The 27,747-nt window shown below is 41.7% G+C and overlaps 2 protein-coding genes across 2 annotated transcripts; one reads left to right on the plus strand and one right to left on the minus strand.

Annotated features, from left to right (window-relative positions):
• Positions 1-1,438: 1,438 nt before the first annotated feature.
• Positions 1,439-20,970, plus strand: DLGAP5 (DLG associated protein 5; the record flags this gene model as incomplete). Its single annotated transcript, XM_084287216.1, has 18 exons — positions 1,439-1,679; positions 2,350-2,558; positions 3,004-3,096; positions 4,789-4,876; positions 6,517-6,612; positions 7,726-7,799; positions 9,477-9,742; positions 10,174-10,304; positions 10,388-10,517; positions 10,885-10,970; positions 11,497-11,657; positions 13,703-13,795; positions 14,978-15,197; positions 16,309-16,540; positions 16,896-16,953; positions 19,194-19,365; positions 19,719-19,768; positions 20,834-20,970. The coding sequence occupies 18 exons, from the start codon at positions 1,439-1,441 to the stop codon at positions 20,954-20,956; spliced, it is 2,523 nt and encodes an 840-aa protein (XP_084143342.1). The 3' UTR covers positions 20,957-20,970.
• Positions 20,971-23,337: 2,367 nt separating this feature from the next.
• On the minus strand, positions 23,338-27,434 carry LGALS3 (galectin 3). The gene is made up of 6 exons (XM_084286884.1): positions 27,362-27,434; positions 25,580-25,601; positions 25,052-25,429; positions 24,720-24,808; positions 24,259-24,427; positions 23,338-23,573 (listed from the first exon to the last, which is right to left on the minus strand). The coding sequence occupies exons 2-6, from the start codon at positions 25,595-25,597 to the stop codon at positions 23,418-23,420; spliced, it is 810 nt and encodes a 269-aa protein (XP_084143010.1). The 5' UTR covers positions 25,598-25,601; positions 27,362-27,434; the 3' UTR covers positions 23,338-23,417.
• Positions 27,435-27,747: the final 313 nt, after the last annotated feature.

Here is a 27,747-nt window from a genome sequence, read left to right on the forward strand (position 1 = left end):
ATGAAAGATGAGAGATAAGATGCTTGATGTTAATCAGGTGGCACTGATGTGTACCAGCTCTTCCAAGATTGTGTGGAAGAGATTCAGCTTCTGATCTGAGTACTTTAAGCTGAGTTCTGCTTTTATTCCCATTTGATCATTTATTCTTCCTCTCGCCATTTTGCTCTCCTGCTCCGCTAAGCTTATTGGGAGAAAAACCTAAAATATACCCATTTACATTTCTGACTCATGCATAGCCTCCAGTATCTATTCCAAGCCCTTCCAGATGGCTGTGGAAGTGCTGTTGGTGCTGTGCAAGTTACTCGGTACGTGAGTACTGCCATGAAGTTAGGCACAAGGGGCTGCCACTGCCAGCTCCAGAATGCAGACTTTGTTTTCCTTCTCAGGGCAGTTCAGATTCTCTCCATGCTTTTTCATGAGGTATATATAATTTAAGAGCACACTGTTGTTTTTCTGCTTATTTTGGTATTCTGTTTTTTCTGACATCAAGGTTTTCAGTTAGGTCTCTGGTGTTCATTTTTGGCTTGAGATACTGGTAGCAAAGAGTATTTTTTGACTAAGAAACCCTGTATAGTCATGGTCAAGGCTGATCTTTTCTGTCCAGCTCGCTAACTATTCCTTTTGTTTGGCCAAAGCTCTTTGTCTTGAAGTCGAGAACCTCTGTACTGACCTTTGTTAGTTATTTAGCTTAGCAGTATCACCCTTCTTACCCTAAAATTGTTTTCTTTAAGATGAGGTTTCTAAAGCACCCTGGTTGAAGGCAGAGTAAGAGCAATTACAAGAACTGAGCCTGACCTCTCCAGGAAGCATGAAAACCCTCAGCAAAAAGGTTTTGGGTGGGAGGCAGGCTTTGGAGCTTTTTGTGTCCCTGCTAGCACAGCATGTACAGACCAGCTGATGTTTTCATCAGGTCTTCCTCAGGTTAAAAAAGTAGGGAGAAATCCTGCTTGAAATAAATGCTATTGTGTTACAGTTGCATCCTGGAAACTCTGTGAGGAAGCAGAGCCAAGTGCTCCGATGCATGACAAAAATGCCTCGCCATCAGATAGGGTATAATCTAAACGCTCAGTGGCAGTGTTGCTTCCAAGTATTGTCCTGCAGCCTTGTCATTTACTTGATGGTCTCCTTAACATGAAAAACATCTGTGTTGGGAACAGACTAGCCGGCCAGTCCCTGGCGGTGACAAAGCCTTCCCTGCTAATTTTGTCAGATTTGCTGACAGCTTGGTAAACAAACGAGCCCCTCGAATACATAAAGCAAATAATGAGGAGTCATGCTGAAATCACTATTTGTGTTGTCTCTGGTACACAACAGAAATGAAGAACCCAGGGCTTTCTTTGTTCATAATATGTAAACCCTAATAAAAAGGGCAAAACAAACCATTCCAGTGTTTTTTTTCCTAATCATTATGATATTTTTTTTGTCCAGGGTAACCAAGATGGCTGCTACGTCCCAGTTCGCCGGTCGATACAAAAAGGATTTGAGTACAGAAACCATCAGAACAAAAGTTGCTCGCAGAAAATCCATGCTTCAGAAGGAGAACAGACACAAGTTGTTTGAAAAGGGCAGGCAGTTTGGATTGGCAGATGTCAATGTGCAGTTATCGAAAGACAGAGGAGTCTCTCAATGGAATGAGACAAGTGAGATGCGCTGTAACGAGAACAGCAGTGTGAAACAGAGTACGTAAAGCCTAGTTTTAAAGCCTTTTAAAATTTGTTAAAAATGCCTTTAAGTGAATTTCGTGATGTTATCCCAGGAACCAAACTGAGGTTCACATCTGAATGTGAAGGAATGGTTTAAGATTTCAAAACAAATGACTGCCAATTCTTCTAACTCAAGCAAATGGTCTTAATACAGCTTTGCCTTCCTTTATGGCTCCAGTGGTATGAATTAGCTTTTACTGTGATTTGTCTGCAGCAGACAAAGAAGAAATGCATTTGTCTATTAATATTCAATGAGAAATCTCTTAAGGATTGCTCTGTTCAAGAAGTGAATAAACCTGATCTATAATCTCATCTACATATTACCGGTATCTGTCATGTGCTTAAGGCATGCTTAGCAATGGGTAATGCATATTCTAATTTTATTTTTCAAGCTGCTAGTTTCTTTTTGGGAATGGCTAAAACAATGCAGGTAATTTAAGTTTTTAGCAAGGTGATAGATCACATATAAGTCTTCAACTGAAAATTGTAGGCATGTGCTTCAGAGTCTTCTACTTGCTGGCCTAGTATGTTCCTCTTGTAACTTGGAAAAAAGAAATTTGCAGTTTCCCAACATATTTTCTGATTTTTCTTGGCTGAAAAATTTCTGTGATACTGTGTGATATTCCTGTCTTCATGTTTGCTTCAGAACAACCTACAGATGCAGCCTCCAAGAGGATTGATGAGCGCAAGGTAATGCTTCAGCGCTATAAAGAAGAAAAGGAACTTCGAAAACTAAAAGAGCAAAGAGAGAAAGCAAAAAAGGGTGTGTTTAAAGTTGGGTTGTATAGACCTACTGCACCTGGATTTCTTTCTCTGGTACCTGAAGATCCTGTGACAGTGAAGCCAAGTGAGAAGGTAATAAGAGTAATATTAAATATCTAAATTAAGCTTATATACTATACAATGTTACTATTTGTATACAAACTTTATGGAAGTTACGTGAATTAAACCTTTTATAATAGGAATACTTGATATTTTATAATAAGGAACAATAAGGGAGCATTTTCCTTCTTTTCATAAACAAAGCAGGAAATAATATAAATGTGTTGATTTTTGATTTTGTCTGTGTTCTCAGTTCACAAATTACAGCAGTTCATCTGCAAATGAAATGCCAGTTACCAGTTCTAAAGTAACTTGGCTGTTTAGTCCATCTAAGTTTCTCTCAAATCAGACTTGATCCACTTTGACTCAAGTGCACAGACATGTTGCTTCTTATCCTTAAGCTTCTTGCTCACTCTAGCAGTGATGGCAGAGGGAGGAAGGAGTTGTTAACTCTTTGTTTCCTTGGGAATGTTTCCAGACAGCTCCTGCTTTCTCTGGGAGGATTACTCGGTCAAAGGCCAAGAACCAAGCAGAAAACGCTGTGATACCAGCAACATCTAAGCCTTCTACGGTTTGTCTCTTATATAAATTTAAGTGAATCTTGCAGAAAACGATGTAATTATCCTTTAGGCCGTAACTCAGAATTGTATTCTGACACAGAGTGCTGTCTCCAAGCAGGTTTTTCCCAGGGAGAATGACAAATTAGGTCAGAAAAGCTTTCAGTAAGCTGGTAGAATTTTTTTTTCGAGCATTGTGTTGAACCGAACTACAGAATTTGATTAGGTTGTTACAAACCAAAGGGAAGTGTACTGATCTTCCAGATCTCTTTTTCCATATGAAATATTGACCTGTGTTTGGTCCATCTGACTGTTTTTCAAATCACAAACTTGATCCATTTTGACTCTCGAGTGCGCAGGCACTTAAATAGTCAGCAAGGAATGCAAATAAGGGTGGAGACAGTAATGAGTTAAATACTTCTTGGCTTGGAGAACCAGTGAATCTCTCATGAATACAGAAAATGTGCAATGAATGCAGATTATAAAAAGTCAATTATTTTCCTACATCACATTCTAGCTTTAAAAAGTTGAAGGTAACCCAGCAAATCGACTACATTGTTAGAACTTGTCACAAGTTTTGTATATTTTTCTTCTCCGAGTGAGAAAGAACGTTTGTTTTTAAAATTCTACCTAAAAATATTCTTGCCTGTTATGCCACCTTTTTTTATCTACTTGTTAGAGACGAGAGATTGAGTTACCAATCAGATCTATTAGTCTGACATTGTAGAGTCTACGCAGTGACAGATCTGGTGCACAAAGCTGTTGAAATCTTAGTTAGTTTTGCTAATTTGGCATCTTAATTTCATAAAGACAAAATTATATTCAAGTTCTTAAATCTGTAGAATACTTCATCTCATGTTAGTAAATTCAGCAATAGTGGTCTTGCATACATTATTTTCAGCAAGCTGGACATGGAAGTGTTTGTTTCATTAAGGGGAAGAATTTTATATGTAAGGGTTTTTGCCTTATGTTTTCCATACTACGGTCAGTAATACAAATGACTAAAACCAGTGGCTAAAATTGAAAGACAATGTATAGCAGTTGTGCAGATTTCCATTTAATTTCCATTTAATTTTAAGGCCTAAAACCCTTATAAATGGAGGTATGTGTTGTTGAGATGCAATTACTGCAGGCATCAGTCATGATTAATCTTTACTGCTCAAAGTTGGAATCACTTCAGTGTTGGCACGCTTTACTGTGAATCTTGGCAGTCTCTTTTGATATTACTTGTACAAAAAAGTAGTTTGAGGAATTTCACCTGCACTAATCTGTAAAAAGCTATAATTTGAATCTAGCAATCTTGTCTTATGCAACTTGAATGCATTTGGAAGATTTCCAGTCATAACTGTGTGAAGGGAGAACGGAGTTAATACTGAATCTTTCAGAAAAGCGGCTTTGAAATCACATAAATCACATAATACAAACTAACTTGGGGCAGTAATTAGCACCTACTTTCAAAGTAAACTAAACAGTTTCTTAAATTTTCTTCATTCTTTTTCTGAATTCCTAATTAGATGGGTAACATGTTAACACATGTCTAAAATGAGCTATTTTAGTTATCTTTAACTTCTTTACTCTTTAAAGCTGTTTGTACCAATTGCTTGGCCATTTGTTTTACTGGAGGCTAGGATAGAAAGATGAGGAAAAGTTGGGCTACTTCATTTCTGGAAATCCAGTGCTTCATAAAATGCAATCTTCTTTTGCAGGTCCGTGCCAACGGGCATAGCGTGCGCCCTACGCAAGCAGCAGGATGCAAACAGAAGAGTACAGACAAAATGGCTGAAAAAGGGAAAGGTAGGAAAGTAAAAACACTTCCTACATCTGAATCTGCAAGGGCACTGCTGTTTTATTCTTCGGAGTCAATTGTCGTGTTATGGGAGTGAGGCGAGGAACATCTTTGGGAGAGATCCACAGTTCATTTTTGGATACAGGGAACAAGGAAATTTTTAGGATGACCATTCCTACCAACTACAGCAAGGGCAGCTGCTGACAGACTATTGAGCATGTGGCTCTAGGCATTGCATGTACTTGTTGCCTCTGTAGGCTGGGGAAATGAAGTGCAGGATACTTAATGCAGTTCTGGTTACTGATTATTCAGCCTAGTGAAGGGAAAAGAAAAAGAGCAGTAAGTAGAATTGTATGACTGCTCCCTGCCTCCGCAGCTGGACATGTGCAGAGCTTCCTGTTTGTCTAGTTATAAGTACAGTCTTATGTTTTCATATTTTACAACAGTCCCTTCTGTATCTGTCTAGTTGTTGGACTTTCTATGTGATTATTCTGTACTTCTGTGGAGAAAACAGTGTAAAAGAGAAAAATGCCACGTTTGTTTAAGCAAATAGAATACCTTTGATTATGAATTCTTTCTGGTTGCACAGTGATGTCTGTGCCTTAAGTTGATAATGCTAACTCACGTAGAATACTTATGTTAACACACGATATTCCATAATTCAGGGTGAAATCAATTTCATATCACTAAAGTAATTAAATCAGCAAGCAGCAGATGTCTGCTTAAATAAATTTCATACCTTCAGTGAATATTGAGAAAACCTATTATTAGTGTTTGGTATAACAATTGAAACATTTTATTTTTGAAAAATTATCATCTACTAGACTCAATAATGCTTTTTCTTGAAGCAAGAATATGCATTACATGTATTTAAACAGTATGGAAATGTTAAGGAAGTGAACATTTGGGTAAATCAGATGTTATAGTTATTTATCTAGTAATTTTTTTCCAGCTTGTCAAGCAGTAATTATGTGGCAAGTAAAATGACATTTAAAAATAAAAGAAATATCATTAACAGCAACCAAGTGGGGCTAGATTTCAGACAGCTATAGAAAGGCGGATAACGAAACAGAGCTTGTGTTTTTTTTTTTGTGCAAGAGAATATAATTTTTGAAGGAAATAAGGAAATTAGAAACAGTACTAAAACACAAAGATGACAATTACGAAGATGTATAATACAGTATATGAATCAGAGTCCTATTTAATAAAAATAATTCGGGCATGACTCAAATTAAAGAGTACTTTATTAAATTCACATCTTAGAATACTTTCATGTAATGACCAGAGCATCATAAGGGAAATGTTGAATTTGTCTATGATAGCAGTGAACATTGAGAAGGGATTCTTAAGCTTTGTATGTAGCTTTTAGCACACTGGTACTTTGATGTTATCAGGATTCTGGAAGTACTATTGTGCAACAAAACCTTCTTGTGTCAACATCCTTGATGCCAAGGCTAAGCTGGGCTCTCCATGTTTAGCTCTGTTTGCATGGAACTGACAAAAAAAACACCCCTCCTGATGATTCTGGCAAACTAATGCAACTGAGAATTGCTGGTACAACTTTGATTTTTACAAAACTGAAGCTTTGACTTACATTGCTTCAATACAACTCCTTAGAAAGCTTCTCTCTGGAATTAATATTTCTCAGTGTTGCAGACTGCAGTCCAGACAGCCCCAAATGTAAGAATCACCAGAGCAGCCTCCTCTGCAGCTAGGCAGGTGCTGAAAACTACTGCTACTGCTGGTAAGTGAGGTGCTAAATATAGTCTTGCTTGTCTAGCTGATATGTAAGTATTTGACAGAGTGAGTGTGCTGTAAAGAGATGTCCTGCCCAGTACTGTGTAAGTGAACACTGGAAACAACGCTTATGTTTATGTGCTGCTGCTAAACATATTGTCAAATGATATACTGGAAACAGTTTTGTCTTTAGGATCTTGCTTATCTAGGATACTCTTTGCTGTAGAGATGCATATCAGCTTGTTCTGAACTGTCTTTGCTCACTATCCTGGTCTGTAGCTGTCTCTTTGGAAAAGATAGACTAAATCATGCCAAATTGTCATGTAAGAAAAGGATTAAATACACTATCACTTCAAATCTCATCTGGAACTCCATTGCAATATTGAAATCAAGATGTTGAAACTAACATTGGATGGTTTCCTGTAAAATCCATCAGTGTGGAGCATCAATATGCATATGGTAATTACAGACAGAGAACGAAAACAGAACTGGGGAAGATTTGCCAGTTTGGTGCATCACTGTTTAAGGACTTGTGATTAATAAGATCAGGAACAGATGCCTCTGGAAGAGCTGAGAGCCTGTGTTCTTCAAGTCAGGCATCTTTCTTCATCCATGTTTGTTTACTAAACTAGAGGAAACTTTTAGCAATGTTATCTTGTCCTCAGGGTATTCTCCAAAATGTTTCTCAGCCTTCCATATATATGACAGAAGGCTGAAAGTACAGCTGCAATAGTGTTGGTTTCAATCTTCCTGTGGAAGTTGTAAACGAAAAATGAATTCAAAATCTGAACTCAAACTGACTTAAGTGTTTCTTCAGCCTTTAAAGAAATGAAGTGAACTCTTTTAGTATACGAAAACGTCTGAAAACTAATGGCTTAATGAATCCCTTTTCCTCTCCTGGTGATACATCTCTTAATAGGCTGTTCAATCCTAGTTGAGGTTTTCTTTTGAATGAACTCTTGCAATTAGACATCTGCCCTCTAGCCACTTACTCGAGAAGCAACACAATCTCTCTCTGTCTTTAACCACCAGACTTTTATGTCAATCGTCTGAAAAGATCAGTGAACAGTTGCCTTAATCAGATGCCTTTTGACCTTGTAGAGTTTCTCTTTCTCTCTAGATAACCAGTCACAGAGAAAGACAGCAAGTGTAGCAAAGCAGAAGAAGGTGGCAGTCAAACCTGGTGTCATAGAGGTAGGTCATTTAATATTTGAAATGGAAAAGCAGTAAAACTGATGTAAGAGTAACAAATGGTAGTGAAACTGTTGCTTAAATGTGGTTGTACTCGGGCATATAGCTAATAGGAAGTGCACTAATAAACTAGATTTGGGGAAGAAGCTGTGAGTATTTATATTGTCTTATTTTTAAAACTTCAGACCAAATTTGATTTGCTTGTTTGGATGGCCTGTTTACTAATCCTCAGGTTTTGGACCATGAATTTAAATTAGAGGTCTTACACAATATCTTAGATGTGATATTTCAACTACTTAAATAATAATTAAAAAAAAAAAAGCCTGCTTAGTTTGCTGGTTTTATCTAGTGTCTGTAATTTTGTACAAATTCATTGCTTTTTCTAACATACTCTGAATGTATCCTTTTGATGCTCAAGTAATAATACAAGACTTTAGAAGCTGAGAATTAAATACATTTTCAGGCTTTGAACCACCAAGAAAGTATATGAAAATATTTTTGTGCAAGATTTATTGTAATTAAAGGTAGTCGCTTTTGTTATAGCACTGACAAAGGGAACTGAACTTTTTTGCCCCAGCACAGAGAACACTCTGAATTTGTCATATCCCTATTTAGGTTGCCAAACAACTTGCTTATGCATTCATGCCCCGACAGTCCTGTGCAAGAATCATCCGTGTTTTCTCCTTCCTTCCACTGTAATTCCCCTCTCACTCAGTGTCTCCCCCACACCTCCCATCCCCAGTCCTATTTCAGCAACTGCAGCTGTGCTCTAGGATTGTCTTAAAGCTGCTGCAGTCATGCACAAATACTGACAGGAGGTAAAAGGCACTTGCATCCTGGTTCAAGTAAGTACTTCTCTGCAAACAGGAGTTACTTTGTGCTGCCAGTTTGTAAACCCTTGCTGTAACCTCAGTCATCTTTTTCACAAATCTGTTAAAATCTTAATTCAAAGCTTACATTCCAAGCAAGGGTATTTGAAGTATAACAAGATTTCCAACAGATTGAAGACGTATATTTTCTTGAAAAATAGTCTGAAGTCTTATGGCTGGTTTGAGCTAACAATATCTCAGAGTAGGTATTTCAGAAATGTGTTCTGTGTGATTGTCTAGTCACTCATCTCAGAGGAATGTGGACTCAACTTATTGATTAACTTTTTGTCCTCTTTGAACAACATTCTGTAGTCCTAACTGCACTTGTATTCTCTTTGTTTTGGACTGCATTCCTCAGCTATCAGCTTTTCTTTAGCTTGTTCTTCAGTCTTTGAATAATTACAGTTTATACACGTATCCAACAGACCTAGTTGCATTTGGAGCCAGTAATTCAGCTCTTGAGGAGCTTATCACATTAAAGCTTTTTTTTTAGCAGTGGGAGCAAGCATTTGTTAATTTTAATTACCACTCTGGTAGGCCAGGTGTTCTGCTACTCTAGCCCCTTCAGTGGATTGTTGCATTCCTCATGGCCAAGTGCTGCCCTGCTGCAAAAATCATTTGTAGGTGTTAAAAGCCAGTTGGGCCTATGGTAAGTCAGGACTTGTGTACATGCATGCTGCTGTAGAAAGCAAATTACCTGAAATTGTTCCTTTCCTGATGGCTTTCAAACAGTCATGTTATAATGCAGCCCATTCCTATACTCATGCTCATTGATTTGATAATATAGTGTTCGCTTCGTTTATTTGTGCAGGTAATTCCTTCTGAATATAAAGAGAAGGAAAATGCTCAGCTGGATCCAGTGACGTGTTCAGCATCAGAACTTAAACAGGAACCGACCTCTGAAGAAAAGAACAATTCTGCTCCAGGGAGACCCAGAACGCGCTCCTTTGCACCTCAAAACTTTGTGTTTCAGCCATTAGATGGATTAACAACCTACAAAGTTACACCCATGACTCCTTCTAGAGCAAATGCCTTTTTGACACCTACTGCCTTCTGGGATTTTTCAAAATCTCCAGTGTAAGTTCCTTATTTATAATGTCCTAAAATATAAATGGCCTTATAAATGTAAGTGAACATTCGTGGTGCTACAGGAAATACAATCTTTCTGTAGGGAGATTCCACATGTAACAAAGCGTTCTGATGCTGAAACACCTGATCATGGTTGCTACTGTTGCTTAATCAAAAGTGGACATAGCTTGCTTTCCTGTTATATTATGTAATGCATAATCCTGCCTGTGCTTTAGAAGTAGAGCAGCTCCATGTATGAGGGACTGTGCCATGGATATCTATGCACAGATGTCTCTTTTAATACTAACAGCTCGTGTTGTCTGTCACTGAATGGAAGGTAGTCTTCCAAATTTTTCAGTCTTACGTGTTTGGCCATGTTGGAGGTCAGTTTCTCAATGTGTCTTAAGTCTGAGCATGCTTCTTTCTGTTTTTGTTTCCAGTAATATAGCTGAAAAATCCAGTAAAACTAAATTTTCCTGGGAACAAGAGCCTGATTCAAAAAGTCAAATTTCACCTTTTTTAAAAGACCCTCAAGAGCAGCAAATCACTACAAGTCTGAAAGGAGAACAAGGTACAAAGTTCACATTTAGTTTATCTTTTTAATGGTTCTTAGTTTTCACCAAATTCTGAATAAGTGCCTTTTACATTTTTCAGCAAGAGACTCAGATGAGAAGACTTCCATTCAGAGATCAAATGAAACAATTCCTGTCTCTACAGACATGAGAGCACTTGAAACAAAGTCAGATGATATAAGAGAGCAAGAGCATGACGTGCCCTACTTCAGGTTTGTGTCTTTTTGTTTTGCTTCACTGTTGTCCCTTCTGAGGTCCTTAACATGAGTAATACAACATCTTGTAAACAGTTTACAGTGGTTGGTGTCTGTCACCAGTAACCTCAGAAATTCCCTCCTATCTTTCCTCTTGTATTAGTGTAAGTAAAGAATATAAAATCCTGGAGGCTAATGCCTCCTAAGGAACACAAACTTGAAAGCAGTAAAACATAAATTGAATCTCAGCTAGTCAGCAAATTAAAACAATCTAATGGGTTCTGCTCAAAGATTGCCTAGCTTTGCTGAAAGTGAAAGGATAATAATAGTAAACGGTTATTCTTCAAATGTTCTCCAAAAAATATTTTTCACTATTTATTTTTAGAAACATTCTTCAGTCTGAGACAGAGAGGCTGATGTCTCAGTGCCTCCAGTGGGATGGAAAACTTGAGCTGGACATACCAGAGGATGGTAAGACTGAACTGTAGTAGGCACTGAGAGGGGTGTTATGGTAACCACAGTGACAGAAGAAACTTTGTGTACCTGAGTATATTTGCAAAGTAGCCTGCAGCCCATAGTGAAAGTTGTATTAGAGTTGTATCTGTCTCAAGACAAAAAGTCATGCTTCATCTCCTAATCTTAAAACTTAAGTATTTGATGTGGTAATAGTTGACATTGAAGTGCCTATCACAACAGTTTTTCTGTAAGTTCTAAGTATATTTAAATGCATCAACTTTAAAACTTAGTTTTATTTAAGAAAATGGTTAACTTGTCAGGTTTTTTTTATGCCTTAAAGGCTTTGAGTTGGTAAAGTTTATTTGAAAGAAGAGAGCTTAGAGAAGTTCAGTGGATAGGTATGCTCCAGACTGTATTGCAGGTCTGAACAGTTCAAAATAGTTGAAAAAATAGATTCCAAGCTCTTCAAGTACTTATTTATCTCCACTGAAATGATGGGTTATTCCAAGTTATACTCACTTTTGTTTTCTGTTACCATCAGCTAAAGATCTCATTCGCACAACCGTTGGTCAGACAAGACTGCTGATAGCAGAAAGGTTTAAACAGTTTGAGGGACTGGTGGATAACTGTGAATTTAAACGGGGTGAAAAAGAAACAACATGTACAGACTTGGATGGATTTTGGGATATGATTTATTTTCAGGTATGTACTTGCATGTTAATCTACTAGAATAAATAAGATGGGGTAATTAACAAGCAATGGATTGGAACTACTCATTTGAAAATCCAAAATCTGTTTTCTTTCAGTATATTCCAAAAAAAAAAAAGCAGGTCTTTGTTTAACACTTTTAAATAGTGAATAGTACCTGATGTTATGCTATGGTTTATAGACCTGTTTACTTGTTATCTTGTGGCTGTGGACCTTTTTTTCTGGAATGAAGGCATGTAGCCAGATCTCATTCTGGTTTGGAGTGAGGAGTTGGTCACAATGTCCACCAGGATCACAAGCTGGGAGCTATTTCTGGAACTCACCTGGAAGTAGTGGTTCTATTCTTCAGTATGCCAATAACGCAGAAACTACAACATTTTAGAGGAGAGCTGGGTGGTAGAAAACCATCTCTCTAATGTTTCTGCTGGTTTCAGAAGGAAGTATAACATTCTAAATGTTCAAAATGTCTCAGCAGTTTTTTGTGTAGCAGCATTCACCAAAGGAACTTGTAATAAATCCATCTTTGCATTTAATTTAATGCTAGGGTCATAGTCATAGCTCTTGAATTGCCTGAAGGAAGTATATGGGTTTGACCTGCTTCTTGAACATCAGAGATACTAAGGAGAAAGTTTGTAGAAACAGTGATATGAAAAAGAAGCTTTTCCTGTGCTTTACTATGTCTCTGGGGGCAGTTTATTTCCCCTGTGCATCCCCACATTTTCCCATAGATAAACGTGGAGTGACAGAGCTGCTAACTCTGCCCTACCTTGCATTCATTTTTTGCATCCTCTGCATTTTTGGGGATGATGTAAAGGACTTGTTCCTCCAGTGACAGACCTGCTATAGACAAGCCTTGTATTGGCCTTCCTAGCAAATAAGGCAAGTGTCTCCATTACAGAGCTGGAGGAAAACAAGGCTGTTGGATTGAGCACCAGTAAGGGAGAAGGTAATGCTGCAGAACTAGTTTGTCTGTAGCCACTGGATGTCACAAGTGCAGACTGCATCAGGAAGCTGTTCAAGACCAGCTTAAAAGGACAAACAAGCTTGCATGAGGCATCTCCTAAACAATGGAAGACTCGAGCTGGTTTAGTGTAACAACCTGTGCAATGTGCTCTTTCGCATTCCTTAAATGTGAGCACTGTCTCGGGTTGTAAACCAGCTCTTTGATTATCCCCCAGAATCACAGAACGGTTGGGGTTGGGAGGGACCCCTGGAGGCCATCTGGTCCACCCTCCCTGCTTAAGCAGGGAAACCCAGAGCAGGCTGCCCAGGATCCCATGTCCAGATGGCTTTTGAAGATCTCCAAGGAGGGAGACTCCACAGCTTCTCTGGGTAACCTGTGCCAGTGCTCGGTCACCCTCACTGTGAAGAAGTTTTTCCTGATGTCCAGAGGGAACCTTGTTTGTTCCAAACTGTGCCCATTGCATCTTGTCCTGGCACTGGGCACCGCTGAAAAGAGCCTGGCTTCATCCTCTTTGCACCCTCCTTTCAAGTATTTAAAGACTGAGATTCTCCTGAGCCTTCTCTTTTCGAGGCTGGACAGTCCCAGCTCTCTTCTCCTCACACTCCACATCTTTGTGGCCCTTACCTGGACTCTCTCCAGTATGCCCATGTCTCTTGCACTGGGAAACCCTAAACTGGATGCAGTTCTCCAGGTGCAGCCTCCCCAGTGCACAGCAGAGGGGAAGGATTGCCTCCCCCTGCCTGCTGGCAATTCCTTCCCTAATGCAGCCCCACGATACACCCCAGGATTACCACTATATGTATTGCATCTTGCTAAATCATTTTATACCTCTGCTACTGACTTTAAACTAAAGAAATGAGACCTGGATCTCGTGTCTGTTAGCATAACCATTCTGTCAGCTGCATGAGAACATTCCATACTTAGTGTTGGTTGGAGGTTTAGTTTGCTTCTATATTTAAAGCAAAATACCTAAATGCACAATGCTTAAATTGTTATCTAACTTCACTAAACATTTTTTTTGTAAATCTTGGTAAATCTTGTGAATTAACCTTGGACTTCTGGGAATTTCCAATAGATTGAAGACGTGAATAAAAAGTTTGATAATCTGAAGATGCTTCAAGACAATGAGTGGCAACCACTTGATGTCCCAAGCGAAGAAATTGTCAAGGTATGAATAGAGCCTAAAGTGTGTCTCCTAAAGCATCAAGATGCAAGTGTGTTGAGGTCTTTTAAATAATTTGTAAGCTACTGCAATAATGAGTACTCTTCTTAAATGCAAGTTCCTTCTAAAGCCTTATTCATCTGTCGTCTTTATTTGAACATTATCATCATCTATTCAGTAAAATTCCTCTCGAGGTTTACCCTTTTTTCCTTGTCTCACATATGCACTTACAGTTGGTGTTTGATACTAGTTGCCTCTTTTGGATGGTAGGATTAAAACTAAGAATTAATGACTTGAAGTCACTAGACTCTTTGCTAGTAAGTCTTACTAGGAAGAATTTGGAACAGAAATTACCTTTCAGATATAAAACTTCCTCTGAGCCACTGGTGTTGGCACTGACTTAACTGATAAAGCTGCTACAGAGGAATTTGGCAGTGCCTCACAGTTTTAAACACTGAGTGCTGAATTTTATCTGTGTCTTTAAAACAAGATCATGGGTAGTGTTAAACTACTAATTCTTTAAACATAAATGGATCTGACGCTATCCAAATTAAGTTACTGATTATTGCAAAATAAACTTTAAGCTATTTTATTGACCTTGGTTTAAAATCTCTACCTGTTTCTAATTGAAGATCAAGAATAATATTCGCATTGTGTAAACTCCATACAGTTCCTTGAGACTGCTCAACTAATCATAAAAAAAAGATATGGTGGTCGATAAGAAACTCCAGATGCATGAAATCGGAGGAAATGTGGTCTGTGTGAACTGACTATAAATGTCAGAACCATATAGATGATGCAAGAAAAACTTGAAAAATTGAGTGCCAGGAGAGAATTCTCTTGTTGACAAGTGTCTGCCTTGCAGTTACTTTATCTCCCTGCCACTAGGAGTCCCTGTATCCCACAGTTCTCAAAAACATTAACTAGAAAGGCTAAAAAAAAGTTGTAAGAAAGTTACAAGACATATTTCTGAACTGCAGGCCTGGCATGAAAAATAGTTTAAATTGTCGTCAAAACCTGACTTTAACCCCCGAATGGCACTCAGTGATATTCTGGAGATAAACGGAGATCTTGTGTCCTGTAATGCTGTTGCCTGCTGCTGTCTGTGTGGCTGGCAGCTATGTAGGTGTTCACATGCAGTTACCTCTGTCTTAAGCTTCCAAATGAGACCTTGACTTTCAATTTCAGAAAAAGACTGTTCCAAATGGGGTGTCCAAACCAAAGTTGGGAGCAGCTGGAAGAACTGCTGCCAGAAACAGACTTGCTGCTGTAAAAGCAGCTATGAGGGACAAAATGAGGAATGATGGAGCTGCTGATTGTACACATCAGAATAAGCTACCAGAGGTAGAAAAAGTGGTTTTTGAAGCAGGATTTTTCAGAATTGAAAGCCCTGTGAAAAACTTTCCAGGTAAGTGGAACATCATCGTGATTTCTGTGACCTGAAAAAAATGAAGAGATTTGAACCAAGCTCACTAGGAAGGAATTATGCTACTTATACTGGATACAGTTCCTGTGCTGGGCACAATTCATATTTCAACTAATGGTTAGTTACATCAGGAAACCAAAGTAAACTGTTCTATAGGATTGTACTGTTTTAAGCAATTATGGCAATATGGAATCCCTGCTTAGACTCAGAGGTAAAAGCGGGTGGTTCATGTTTTTTTTGGATGTTTAGCAATGGAGTTTTAATCTGAGCTTCTGACTTAGCTGACAACCCATTCATCAAAGTCAGTGCAGGCTGATGTCCTTTATTTGAAAGATGTGAATTGGAATTTTTGTGTAGTAAATCTTTCACTACTGTCTTCAGAGCTGAAATACAATATATCTGTGATCAGTATTCATGTTCAACAAAGTTGTTATATATTCCCGTCTGCTATAGAAGCAGTCTAACACTTTTTTTGAGCAGACAATCCAAATACAACCTTATTTTCAGCATCTATCTTACTTAAATCTGTGAAGCTAATATTTTCAGTAAGCCTTGATTCTTTCAGAGCTGTTCTGCTTCTCCCATATTTATGGTTCATAAGACAACTGGATTTCCCAGTTTAGGTAGGTTTTCTCTTCACAAGACTAGTGAGCTTTTAGTATGTTTCCTATTACTGGAGGAGACCTGAAAAGCTTTGAGCAACTCTGTTTGAACTATTACAGAATTATATAAAAATCAACTATGAATCTGTCTTTTTAATTCTATCAGAAATACCTAATGTGGAATGTTGAAATTAATGACAAAGTCTTTCACCATATGTACTTCTTAATAAGAACAGCAAATCTTGTTATTCCAGGTTTTGTGAAGGGATGGTAATTACCAAATTGCTTAGTTGGAGTAAAGGTAGCTTTAACTTACAGACCTGCTCTTGTCACCATTTTCAACTTCTGCTTGCAGCATATATAAGATCATAATATAACATTTTAGAACAACAATTAAGCATAAAAACTAGTGTGTTCCTAGCTAGAATTTTAACAGTTCCGTATTTTTGGAAACTGCTGTGGTAATGAAACACAAAATGCTCTTTTTTCAGAGTTGCTTTCAAAGAAACCTCATAGATCTTCCCAGCATACTTCTGAAAATCTGGCAACTCCAAGATCATCCAGCAGAACTTTGCAGAGCAATTCTTCTCTTCTTTGTAACCCTGAGGATACAACTGCAGAACAAACAACACCAGCACTTGAAGGCTTCCACCCAGCACAAAATTTGAATATGCACCAATTTACCACTGGAAAAACTCTCCCTAGTGGTTGTCTTGAACAAAGGTAGACATGTTAAGGCAGCTTTAACTTTGTATAAGTAATTTTCTAGTTTTAATTGGAAAAATTAATACTAAATGCCCATTAAGTGTTACCTTCCAATTTGGTAGGGATGAAGGTGTTGTGAAGTCCTTGTGTCTTTTCCTTCCCTCAAGCATATGTGAAGAGCTTTTGTCCAAATGTAATTTCATTGCATTGAAATTGGGGCAGAAGTTTTTATTTTGTGTCTAGAAAGTTTTATATAGCTGGCTAGTGCTAAACCAGCGAGAATAATTGCAGAACTAATTTTAAGATCAGTTGGGAAAGTAAAAATCTTTGAAAATGATTGAGAAGAATTAAAACATTCTTGGTTTTCTTTCAGCATTTCCCTAGATGCAGAAGAACCCATTCCTGTTGCTGGCACGGTGGAGGAATCTAAGGTAAGTCGTGCATCGTTCATGTCTGTGCTTTAAATAGTTCTCCACTATTAGCCAAAAAAAATAATAATACTCATGTGTAAAGTGGTGCACATCTTAGAGTTTGATTATTAATGATCCACGTGTGTGAGGAGCTGCATGTTGCAATCAGTACTGCAAATTACTGCCTCCTGTCAGCAGCGGAGGCATAACATGATGCTTCAAGGCTGTCTGCTGTGCCAGCTCGAGTTACCTGAGAGGAAACCCCCCTGGAGCTTCTCTGAGGACACTTGGCTTCTGTGTTCAAAGCTTGTGCATTAGTTTCTCTGTTGTCCTGAGCTGAACTCCTGTCAGAAAATATCCTTCCCCTCAGGATAAGGGTGGCTTGCTGGTTTAATAGTTCTTTTTAGTAGCTTTGGACACTTGGATGTCTGATCAAATATTCATCAAGATGTCTTTTGCATTCTTCAGGCTGGTGCTTTTTCCTTCTCAGTGTAGACATCAGCAGGATCTGCTGCTGCTTTTGTATCTGTGTTCCCAGACTAGAAGTAACAGTATTAGTTAGCTCTCTGTCTTCATGTTGCCATAACAATTAGGCTGTTCCACTGTTTAAAGGTATAGCAAGAGCATTGTTAGCAGTACAATTATCAGCGCAGAAGTGGATGACCTGAGATGCCTGCAGACTCCTTTTTTGAGTGTAAAAATAAATAAATAAATAAATAAATCCTTAAACTGGAATGGGGCCTCCATAATTTAGGCAGTACTGGGCTACTCAGTGCAGGCCAGTGCTTTGGAGTTGGTCATTCTTCAGTACCACTCATTGGAAATGTAGGATCTTAATTTTTATTTGATCTGTTGTTATAAATTGCTCAGTCCCAAAATAGGATTATAATCAAAGTTTACAATTTATTAAAAGAATAGAGGTAAGCAAACAGTGCTGGGTGCGTCGGGAGTCTCTGCTCCACCTAGATGCACACCAGTTACATCAAGTAGCTGATTTTTATGCTCCTAGGCTAATACATATTCATTACTACTTCTAAAAAAAATAAATAAATAAAAAGGGTTATTATAATTAGCTTCCGGGATCCAAACCCTCCTACTGGGGCATGCGCATCAGTCTCTGGGGGGTCTTTCATGCTGAAGGCTCATAGTCTTCCTCTCAGGTGTATTTTCTTGTCCTTCCCCTCTGTACTCCTTGGCAGCATGTCAAAAGCTTACACAGCGTCCCCTGCAAGTTTTGTCTCCTAGCCAGCCTTCGGCTTTTTTCTTCTCCTTAATCTCCTGGCCACCTGGCCAGATATCAGGGGCTTGCATGGTGTCCCATTCAGAAGCCGTAACAGTCACTAGTTGTTAGCAGTTGTTCTGAAACCCCCAGACATCAGAGACTTCAAAGAAAGAACATACAAACACAAATAGCTCTCTATTGACACTTCACCTGTTGTTAAAACGTTCCTCACAGGCCATTCACAGGGACACCCCAGTCACATGCGGCCCTAGCACTGTTCCATACTGACACGAATCAATGAACATACATCACATGTGCATGGCTACAGCAGGCTTTATTCACACACATGCATGTACATATGTATCTGCATTTTTTTAAAATCTTGGTTATTAATTTGCTCCTACCCCTTTTACTTCATCTTTTCCATGTCACCTGAGAAATTGCTTGTTAGTGATGCCACTGTGTAGGGAAACAATCTTCACAATCAGTATTTCTGATAGGGTTTTCCTTCAGGTAAAGTCTCATTAGGGAACATCCTCAGAATGCTTTTGGCACTTTAAGTTCAAAATCTTTTTCTCATGGGGAAGAACTTCCTTCATGCCCTCTTTCAGATGATATCAAGTTTATGAGGGTGTTTGGGAACTAGTCCACATGAAATATATCAGTGTTAAGCTGTCACCTTTGTTCTGCCTTTCTTTTGTACAGAGACTGGAATTCACACCCCCCTCTCTCTCCTGATTTGTCTATAAAATCTATAGGTTAGAAGCATGGATTGGACTTAACACAGATGTGCTGGTTTCTGTAAGCACACATCCCTTAAACATCCTAGCTACTTTTTACCTTTGTGCTTTCTGCACCAAAAGTTGACAAACTGCCTTTTACAGCAGATAAAACAGAAAATAAAGCTTCCCAGTGTCATTGGAACTACCTTATGTCCTACTAATTTCACTGAGGCTTTCTTTTTGGCTCCCTGGGAAGCAAATATAGCAGACATCTTAGACTCTCAGAGGATTAGGAACAGTTAATTCATGTTTTTCAGGTGCTGGAAAATTCTAACAGTGAGTTAAAAGTAATGGATGGCATGGAAGAGATGGAACTGTCAGCTCCAGAGCAACAGGGACAAGATATCGTCATGGGCAGCCCAGAGAAGGAGGATACCTGCACAGAGACTAACTTAGCTCAGCATGGAGAACCAAAAATACATCAGACAGGTGTGTATCTTAGTGCTGCTTAGTGTAGTCAATGTGGTCATGTTTAATCTCAAGTTTTGATAGTCTAAATATTATTCTTTGCAAGCACTGTCCTTGTAGCTTGGTTAATCTAGGCATGCTCATAGCAAAACCTACATTGGCTAGTAGGACTTATTCATGCTTTGCATGTGAGCAAACAGTTCCCCTGGTTTTTATTTGTAGTTTCCCCGTGATAAGTGAAGCAGAAAGCTGATATAAAAGGCTTGCAGTAAAAGCAAGTGCAGACCACTTAGTTTTTCCTTCGGTAAACACAGAAAAACAAACTTTTTTCAGCTTTAGCAGTATCAGACTAACCTTAAGAATATTTTTTTCAGATGTTTTGTGTAGTGATTTGATATCTGTCGACAGAAGCCCCTTTGATACGGTAAGCTGACCCTTAAAGTTATTTGACTACAACAATCTGCCTGTTGCAATACTGTTAACCTTTGCTACAGAGTCAGTTACTAGATGGAATAAATTAAACCCTGGAAAATGATGTTATCGAGTCAGATCATGCAACTTATTCTAATAAATTCAGGCCACAGTTCCTGAATCGCTGTACTGGCTCACACTCATTCCTTATTGCATGTGTTGAGTGTAGGATGAATTGAGACATTTGTCACAGAAAGAATGCCTGATGTCATTAGATTGATCATTTGAATTTCGTGTGGATTTCCTTGTAAATATTTACTAATATAATGAACTGCCTGGCCTTTTCCTTCCAATTCCTTGCTGGAGTTCTCAAGACTTATTCTATACCTTTTCTACAGCTTTATCTTACACGGCCAGAAGTAATATTCATGGGGAAAAGCATTTGTACAAAACCTTCCAAATTGTTAAAAGAACTTAGCTGTACAGCTTCCTTGGTTTTGCATGGAAAAATTCTCTCTAAAACATAGCTTACTGCTTTAAGTAATGAGTATCTTGAAAATGTGGACCACGTATTCATTTCTTATGTCTGGAAATAAATTCAGAATTCCTTACTTCTTATACTGATACTTACAGTGGTAAATTACTTTTTCAAAGCAAGAGCCGCAGTTCAAAATACCACTTAAAAGTAAGCACATGGCAGTATTTTTACATCTACTAAATTGCTGTAGTTTTCAGGAAGGGTTTCAGATCTTCCTGGCAGATCTGTGCTTCACGTTTTCTGAACCTGTGATGTGTCTGCAGTATTGACTGAGATGCAAGAGAACAGTGTGCTTCTTCTGCCTTATCAAAAGCAATTTCTGCTCGTTTTTGTACTTTGATTGTGTGGCCTTCCAAGCAGGCAGGCACCTGACAGAAGTAAGCAGATGCCTGTCAGTAATTACCGTTGGTCTGCTGTTCTCACAGATGCCATTAGGGAGAAGAATTTGCTGTTAGCTTATCTTGTGTGTTCTTGCAGTGCTGGTTTGTAAAGCAGGTAACTGTGGCTTGGATGCTTACTTCACACTGATTTCTCTCACAGCCGATGCTGGATGGGGAGCTGCTCTTCACGCCAGTCAAGAACAAAGCCCAGAAGCTTGCAGCAGCTGAAACGTTCAGTGACCTGATTGTGTTTTCTCCTCTTCCTCCCTCTGGGGAAAAATGAGTGACTTGAGATGCAAAATGTGTAAGTTGCATAGAAGAAAAATCAGAGGATGTTTAGAATAGGCTGCAACCCATGAACTGTGTTTTGTTATATCAGTAGTATTTTATAATGGAACTTCTTAAAATATTTTGTAACTGTGTTATGGTGCAGTCGTTGCACTATAAATATTGCTGTATAATACTAGAGGTGTTTGCTGGTTATTCCTGCTGTATCCAGTGACTGCATATTCTGACTCTTACCTGAAATACTTTTATTTTTGTATAATTTCATGTATTTCCCGTCTACTTCACGTTGTCAAACTGTTCATCTCTAACCTTTTGTCTTGACCTTTGTTACCTCATGAGTTCTTTCTACAGGAGATGGGATAAGGTTTGTGTAACAGATGCTTACGAGAGCAGCTGCCCCTCTGCCCTGTTTGTGATGTGAGGGCACCTCTGAGGGGGAGACTCAACCTGTTACCCACCCCAAAGCACTGTTTTGTATCCAGTCAGTGTTATGAGGGTACTGTTGCACCCTTGGGCTCCAGTATTCTGCGCATCAACTGTGCTTAATCAGCAGCTGGGACAAGATTTGATTTGTATTATTCTTTCCTGTGGGATTCTTCCTGGTGTTTAACAATCACTTGCTTTGTGACAGTAGAAATTAGAACAAGCATTTCAGGGTCAGATAGCATCTTTTCCTTGCAGTGTGTCAAGTAGGCATTGATTTTTTAGATACTCAGCAGAGAGCTGCGTCCTTAAGTACCTTCAAGCTAAACCCCATTCTCTCATCCCTTTTTCATGTAGAAAGTCTCTTAACCTTTCTTTGAACATCTGGCCTGTTAACATCAGCCTCCCACATCCTGTTCCTTTTGCATTCTCTTACCTGAACTGATGTATTTGTGCACAGGGAGCGTGCCAGTTACTGCTATGCAAATATAAAGTGTGTTTATATATATATGAGTACCTCATGTTCTTGTATTTTTAAGAAGTACCTGACTGGGCTTCTTCTTGCAATGATGACCTCAGCGTAGTACACACGTTCTTCCACTGACCTCTATTTTAAACTAAGCAAATGTAATACAAATTCCTCAGTAGAAAGCATTGCCTTTACAGCTGGGGCTTCTTGTTGGACTGAAGTTTTAACCTGGAAGATGTGTGCTGACTGAACTGAAATAAATAGAGGAAGCCAACTTGATGTGGTGTTACGGTGCTAGAATGAACTTCCTTCAATACTAACTTCTGTTTTTATAGATGACTACAAAAAGATGGCTCTTCCTGACTTGCCTGCTCTGTTCAGCGCTCAACACTGCAATGAGTAGTGGTAATGAGGGATTTTTGGCATCTGACATATATGCTTAAGCCAATGTTAGCGTGCTGGCCTAGGCACTTGCATCTGCTGGAAGTCTGAACGCTGTTGTAGCTTGGTACCTCCAAGGGTAAACAAAGAGACTGTTATAAAAGGGTATGAGGCATCGAAGAGATCCTTGAAGACTTCAGTAGTGGCTCTTGCATTGTTCTTGTTTTGCAGAAAGACTAGAGAATGACTCACAGAGAAGGGAGAAGGGAACACACTTTATTACCAGCCTGACTCATGGCGAGAACTTGCCAATAAAATTCCTCCCCACCCTGAAACTGGTCTTGACTGAGAAGTGAGGAATTGAGAGAAGCAAAAGTCTCATGACCAGTGTGATGCAGTACAGAACGCAAGTACTGCGTGCGTCTCCCTTGAGACAGAAATGTGACCAGGATGTGCTGATTTGGGCCACCCTCAGCAGCAGCTCGTTGTGATGGCTTCCTTTTTGATGCCAGTGAGAAGAAGATGAAGAGAAGGAAGAGGAGGGATGACTGTTCTATCCACGGTTTAGGGGAGAGATTTTGCTCCCTTCAGGCTTATCTCTGGACCTCCTGAAATACCTTGTTCTGGGCAGATCAGAGGCTCTTGAGTTTTCTGTGTTTTCCAGTGGTGCCTGGCAGGCAGCCTCACTGGAGTGACACTGCTGTGACTCATGCACAGCCCCCTCACAGCTTGATCTTGCAATCCCTGCCCTTGTGGTTTCCCTGGGGAAAGAACTGAAGTCCTTTGCTATGCTACTTTAATTCCTTTAGCGAGGAAGGAATAACTGCTCCACCTGGCAGAGGAATGGAGGTGAAGATAAGATGGGGTTGATGATTGCTGCCCTAATTCATAGGACTGCTGCCTGTATGCTACAGACAGCTTCCCCACATACTTCTCTCCTTACAAATCACAAATGGCTCACAGTCATTATCCTCTGGCAAAGAGATTCAATCACTGCAGCGGAAATTCAGCTCCTTCCACCTTTGAGCTTGGTGGAGGATATTGTATTTTAGCTTCTTAGCCAAAAACTAATTTTACTTGTGAAAGTATTTTATTGCCTCAAAATATTTGTGTACAACACCAACCTTCCGCCCTGTTATAACCTTATAATGAGTGCTAAGTTTGTGATAAAGCTACACCTTCATTATATCATGGTAGGCAGCACGCTGGTGAGAGTGATGTCCCCGTTGATGCACAGCTGGGTGATCTCATTCAGCCGCTTCTCACGGAAGTCGTACTGCATCAAGTGAGCGTCGTTGACTGCTATCTTGAAATGATCCGCCTCGCAGAGAATCTGGAGCTGAAATACAAAAGGCCAAATCAGCAACAAAAATCATTGGATTTGTCCTAGAAGGAAGTTCTAAGCCCTAATTTTAGCAGGTTCGCAGCGACTGAGGGCTGCTACCAGCTGGGCCCAGTCTGGTGACACTCAGCTTGCCAAAACACCGCTGACCTTTGCCTTCCTAAAGCCCTGCCCTACTCTTCCTCCTTGGTGTTTTAGCTCACGGTGTCTGTCTCATGACTATGACAGTGTTCTCAAGCAGCAGTATCCTACATTTCGTGCAGTGAGAGCTGAGTTCACTCGTTTTGCAGGAGAAACAGCTTGTGAAGAGAGTTTGGCTGCTATAAAGAATGCCTTACAGAAACCTGCCTGGTGATTGCTGCAGAATGCCAACATAAACAGGGAGGATGTCACAAGAAATAGGAATGAGTTACACCATGGGCACCTGGACCAGCAGGAAGGGGAAAGAAATGTAGGAAAGGTGCCATGAGATCTGCTGCCCTGTGCAGCTGGAGAAGCACACTGGTCATACCCCTGCTCACACCAGTTTACTCATAAGCAGCAGCCTCTGGGACCTGATTTCTTGTGCAAAAGCATCAAGGCCCCTGCAGGGAGTCTCGTTACACAGTCCTGATAAAGGCCTCCCAGCACAATGTGGGTGCTGTTGCACATTAAGACTGAATTATTATTTTTTTTTTGTTACCTTGAAAGGCATTCCAGGCTCAAAGGGAAATCTAGGAGCTGATCTATCCTCCTTTCCCCAGTTATTAAGGAACTTTGAATTGCAGACGATGACTCTTCTGTTATCTTCCTTGAAACGGGGATTGAAGTGGAAGGCAACGTCTTCCCCCCTCTTGAAATCTAGTGAAAATCTGCAAAGACAATAACGGATTAGCTGCTTTTCTACAAAAGCCCGGAGCTCTGTTACAGGGCTTGCCAAAAGCAGCAGCAAGTGAGCATAAAAAAAAAAAAAAAAAACAACCAACAGACCCCATGAGGCAACGAGAGGGCGTTTCTTTAACACAATTATTTTGTGTAAGGTTTGATTTTACACAATGCAGGTGTTATTCAGGAACAGAAAGTGAATTCCAGCCCCCTGCTCCACCATGCAGCACCCTAACCCTGTAGAAACCCCGCACCCGGGGTGCTGGATGCCCCCAGTACCTGTCGGGGTTTGGCTTCACCGTCCCCGTGATGGTTATGAGCAGCCGAGGCATGAGTCCTGCAGGCAGGGGCAGCTCGAAGGGGATTTTCTGGGAGAGAACAGGGACTCGGTGTGAGCAGAACAGCACATCAATGAGTACCAAAATGCTTGTGCTCAGGCAGGGGCTGGGTTTTGGCGTGACAACACACCAGGACAGCCCAGTGGCACCGTGACTGTGCACGCAGCCTCCCAGAGCCACCCTCCTGGGGATGCACAGCCCCACGTCCCTCCTGTGGCCAAGCAACATCAGGCAGAGGACAGAGAAACCCTTGAGACATGATGGAGCTGTTACCATTGGAGGAGCCATCCCTGGTACCGCCGGTGTTCCTATGGCATGTGGCCCCGGTGCTCCAGGATAGTGCCCCGGTGGGCCAGGATGTGGCCCTGGTGGTCCAGGATGTGGCCCTGGTGGTCCAGGATGCGGCCCCGGTGCTCCAGGATAGTGCCCTGGTGCTCCGGGATATGGCCCTGGTGCTCCAGGATATGGCCCCGGAGCCCCAGAATATGGCCCTGGTGCTCCAGGATATGGCCCTGGAGCCCCAGGATATGGTCCTGGAGCCCCAGGATATGGCCCAGGTGCCGGTTGGTTCCCCCAGGCAGGGGAGGGCCAGCCATGGGGCATGGGGGCGTTGGGGTTGGGGTTGTTGCCGGTGGACAAGGCGTCGGCGAGCTGCGGACAGAGGGGAAAGGAAGAGGAGGGTGAGGTGGGGCAGGCAGAGTCAGGTGGAGCCCCCCCAGGTCCCAATCCCACCAAAAGTCCCCCCTTTAGTGCAGTGGAACAACACCGTGCCCCACAGTTTTTAAAGACATCGATACTTACAGAGAAGCCGTCTGCCATAGCCCTAAAATGAAAAAAACAAAGGACGTTTAGGTCTTTTTTTTTTTAATTTTTTTTTTCACATACACAGCCTGAAAAACAGAGGTCTGGGAGGAGAGTTCCAGCTCACAGTACTGGGAAGTGCGTCCTCCTACCGACCTGCCAGGCTGAGCAGGCAGCTCGGGCACCTCAGCACGAAACCTGGTCTAGGACATGCGGGAGAAATGAGGGCCACCACCCAACCAAAAACAGCTCAAACCAACCCAAACCCAGCCCTAACACCCTCTGGCCACCAGCAGCAGCACCACCATCGACCCTACAACACTGCTGGCATCAGCTGGAGGTAGGGTCCTGCTGCAGCTCGGCCCCGGGGGGGTCTCGGCTCCTTGCAGCCTCCCCCCGATTTCGCTCTCTGCCCACGGGGAAGCGCCGTGCTCGTGGCAAACCACAGCAGCACCACACCCTCCGAGCACCACACGCAAACGAGGGCAGAGCTCTGCACGTGACCGACCAGAACGTGCCAGATCTGCTGCATTCGCAGGGCTGGAAGATTTATTCCAACCTCCAAACACTTCATAAAAAATAAATCAAGCACGGGGAGCTGCTTTCTGCCTCCAGCACAACCCCTCTGCGGCCAGCCCTTCACTGCCCCCGGCTCTTCCCTGCACCCACAGCCCTTTTTGGGATGACAGAGGCAGAGGCATTACTCACTTCCCCGTCCCCGTGGCGTGATGCTGGAGGGGATTTCAACACAGGGAAAACTCCAAGACAAGTCTCTGGGGGAGCAGAGCAGGGAACGGCAGCCACAGAAGCAGCAGGAGCCCAGCCTGCAGCCGGCCTGGGATGCAGGGAGGAGGGCAGGGGGGTCGCCTTCCCCCTGAGCACCCCGCTGTCCCCATGTCACCCGGGGGGGGTGACAGTGCTGGTGGCAACACCAGGCCAGCGGGTAAAAGCCCCTTTACAAGTTGTTTTTTGAGTTTCGTGTTCACAGCCGCAGCAGCTCGGAGCCGAGTTCCTCCTTGTCAAAGAGCGCATTCATAAACAGGGAAAAAAAAAATAAAAAAGGAAGGAAAAAAAAAAAGGAAAATTCCAAATTGAAAGCAGAGGAGCGACGCTCCCTTTGGAAGAATCATCCAGTTGCACAAGGGGCAGCGCAGACCTGGCTTTAGGATCAGCCGCAGAGCACGAGCTCTGAGGGGCACCAGCGAACCCAAAGCGCCCCAAACCTGCATGATTCGGGGCCAACCTCACAGCCAGCACCCAGCAGCAGATGTTTGCGCTGCCCGTACCTTGCGGCTTTTATTTGCCATCTCTTTTTTCTAAAATTTTTTCCAGCCTTTTTGGCTTCCTGCTTTGTGGGGCGAAGGCTCTGCCATCGGCTCTGCCAAGTGCAGGAGGAAAACCCTCACAGGTGTCCCTTCCCTGCCTCTCCAGCCTCAATATTCACCCACCTCCAAGCCTGTGGGGCTGGAGCAGGGCCACACCAGCCCCTCTTACAGCCCCGTAACATCCGTCCCTATAAAACCTCTCCTGGCAGCGGGGGATTTCGTCTGCTCCTGGCCACTGCCTCCTTTTGAGGCTCAGCCTTCGGCCACACATCACCTTGGGCCTTGGCGTTGGGAAGCCATTTGGGAACGGGCTTCATTTTTTTATTATTATTATTTTTTAGGGGATTTTAAAGGGGATGAAGGGGAAGCAACAATCAGCGAGGGACGAAGCCACAGCCCCCCCCAAACCCCTTACCCTGCTGGGACGCGAGGCCTCAGCGCCCCGCAGCCCCCTTACCTGTCAGCAGCGGGACCTGCCGCTGTCTGTCTGTCTGTCTGTCCGTCTGTCAGCCGCTCTATTTGTCGGTCTGTCTGTCCGTCCTGCCTCCCCTACACCCTGCCCGGCCCAGCCCCAGTCCCAGCCCCGCTTGGGGCGGGGCGGCTGCGGCGAGCCCGGCCCCGGGGCGGCCTCGTCCCGTTGAGAAAACGCAAGGGAGCCTCCAAAAACCCTCCCTGCTGGGCTTGTGGGTTTGGGGTCAGCCTCCAGCCCCCGTCTTTCCACCAGTTTTTAACCCCTTTTTTAAGTTTTTAACCCCCTGGTTCCCTCAAGAGGCCGCCTCAGCGGGGTGGCGAGGCGCCAGGACCTGTGGCGTGAGGCCGGCCTTGATGGCCTGAGGCTGGCCA

This window comes from Netta rufina (assembly GCF_964035555.1).
Source record: "Netta rufina genome assembly, chromosome: 5".
Lineage (NCBI taxonomy): Eukaryota > Metazoa > Chordata > Aves > Anseriformes > Anatidae > Netta > Netta rufina.

What these genes read in the sequence shown, in the direction of transcription:
- LGALS3 (XM_084286884.1), bottom strand. An exon ending in CAGGGATGGCTCCTCCAATG is followed by an intron (nt 24,809 to 25,051) that starts GTAACAGCTCCA and finishes GTTCTCTCCCAG; the next exon opens with AAAATCCCCTTCGAGCTGCC. An exon ending in GTGAAGCCAAACCCCGACAG is followed by an intron (nt 24,428 to 24,719) that starts GTACTGGGGGCA and finishes TTGTCTTTGCAG; the next exon opens with ATTTTCACTAGATTTCAAGA.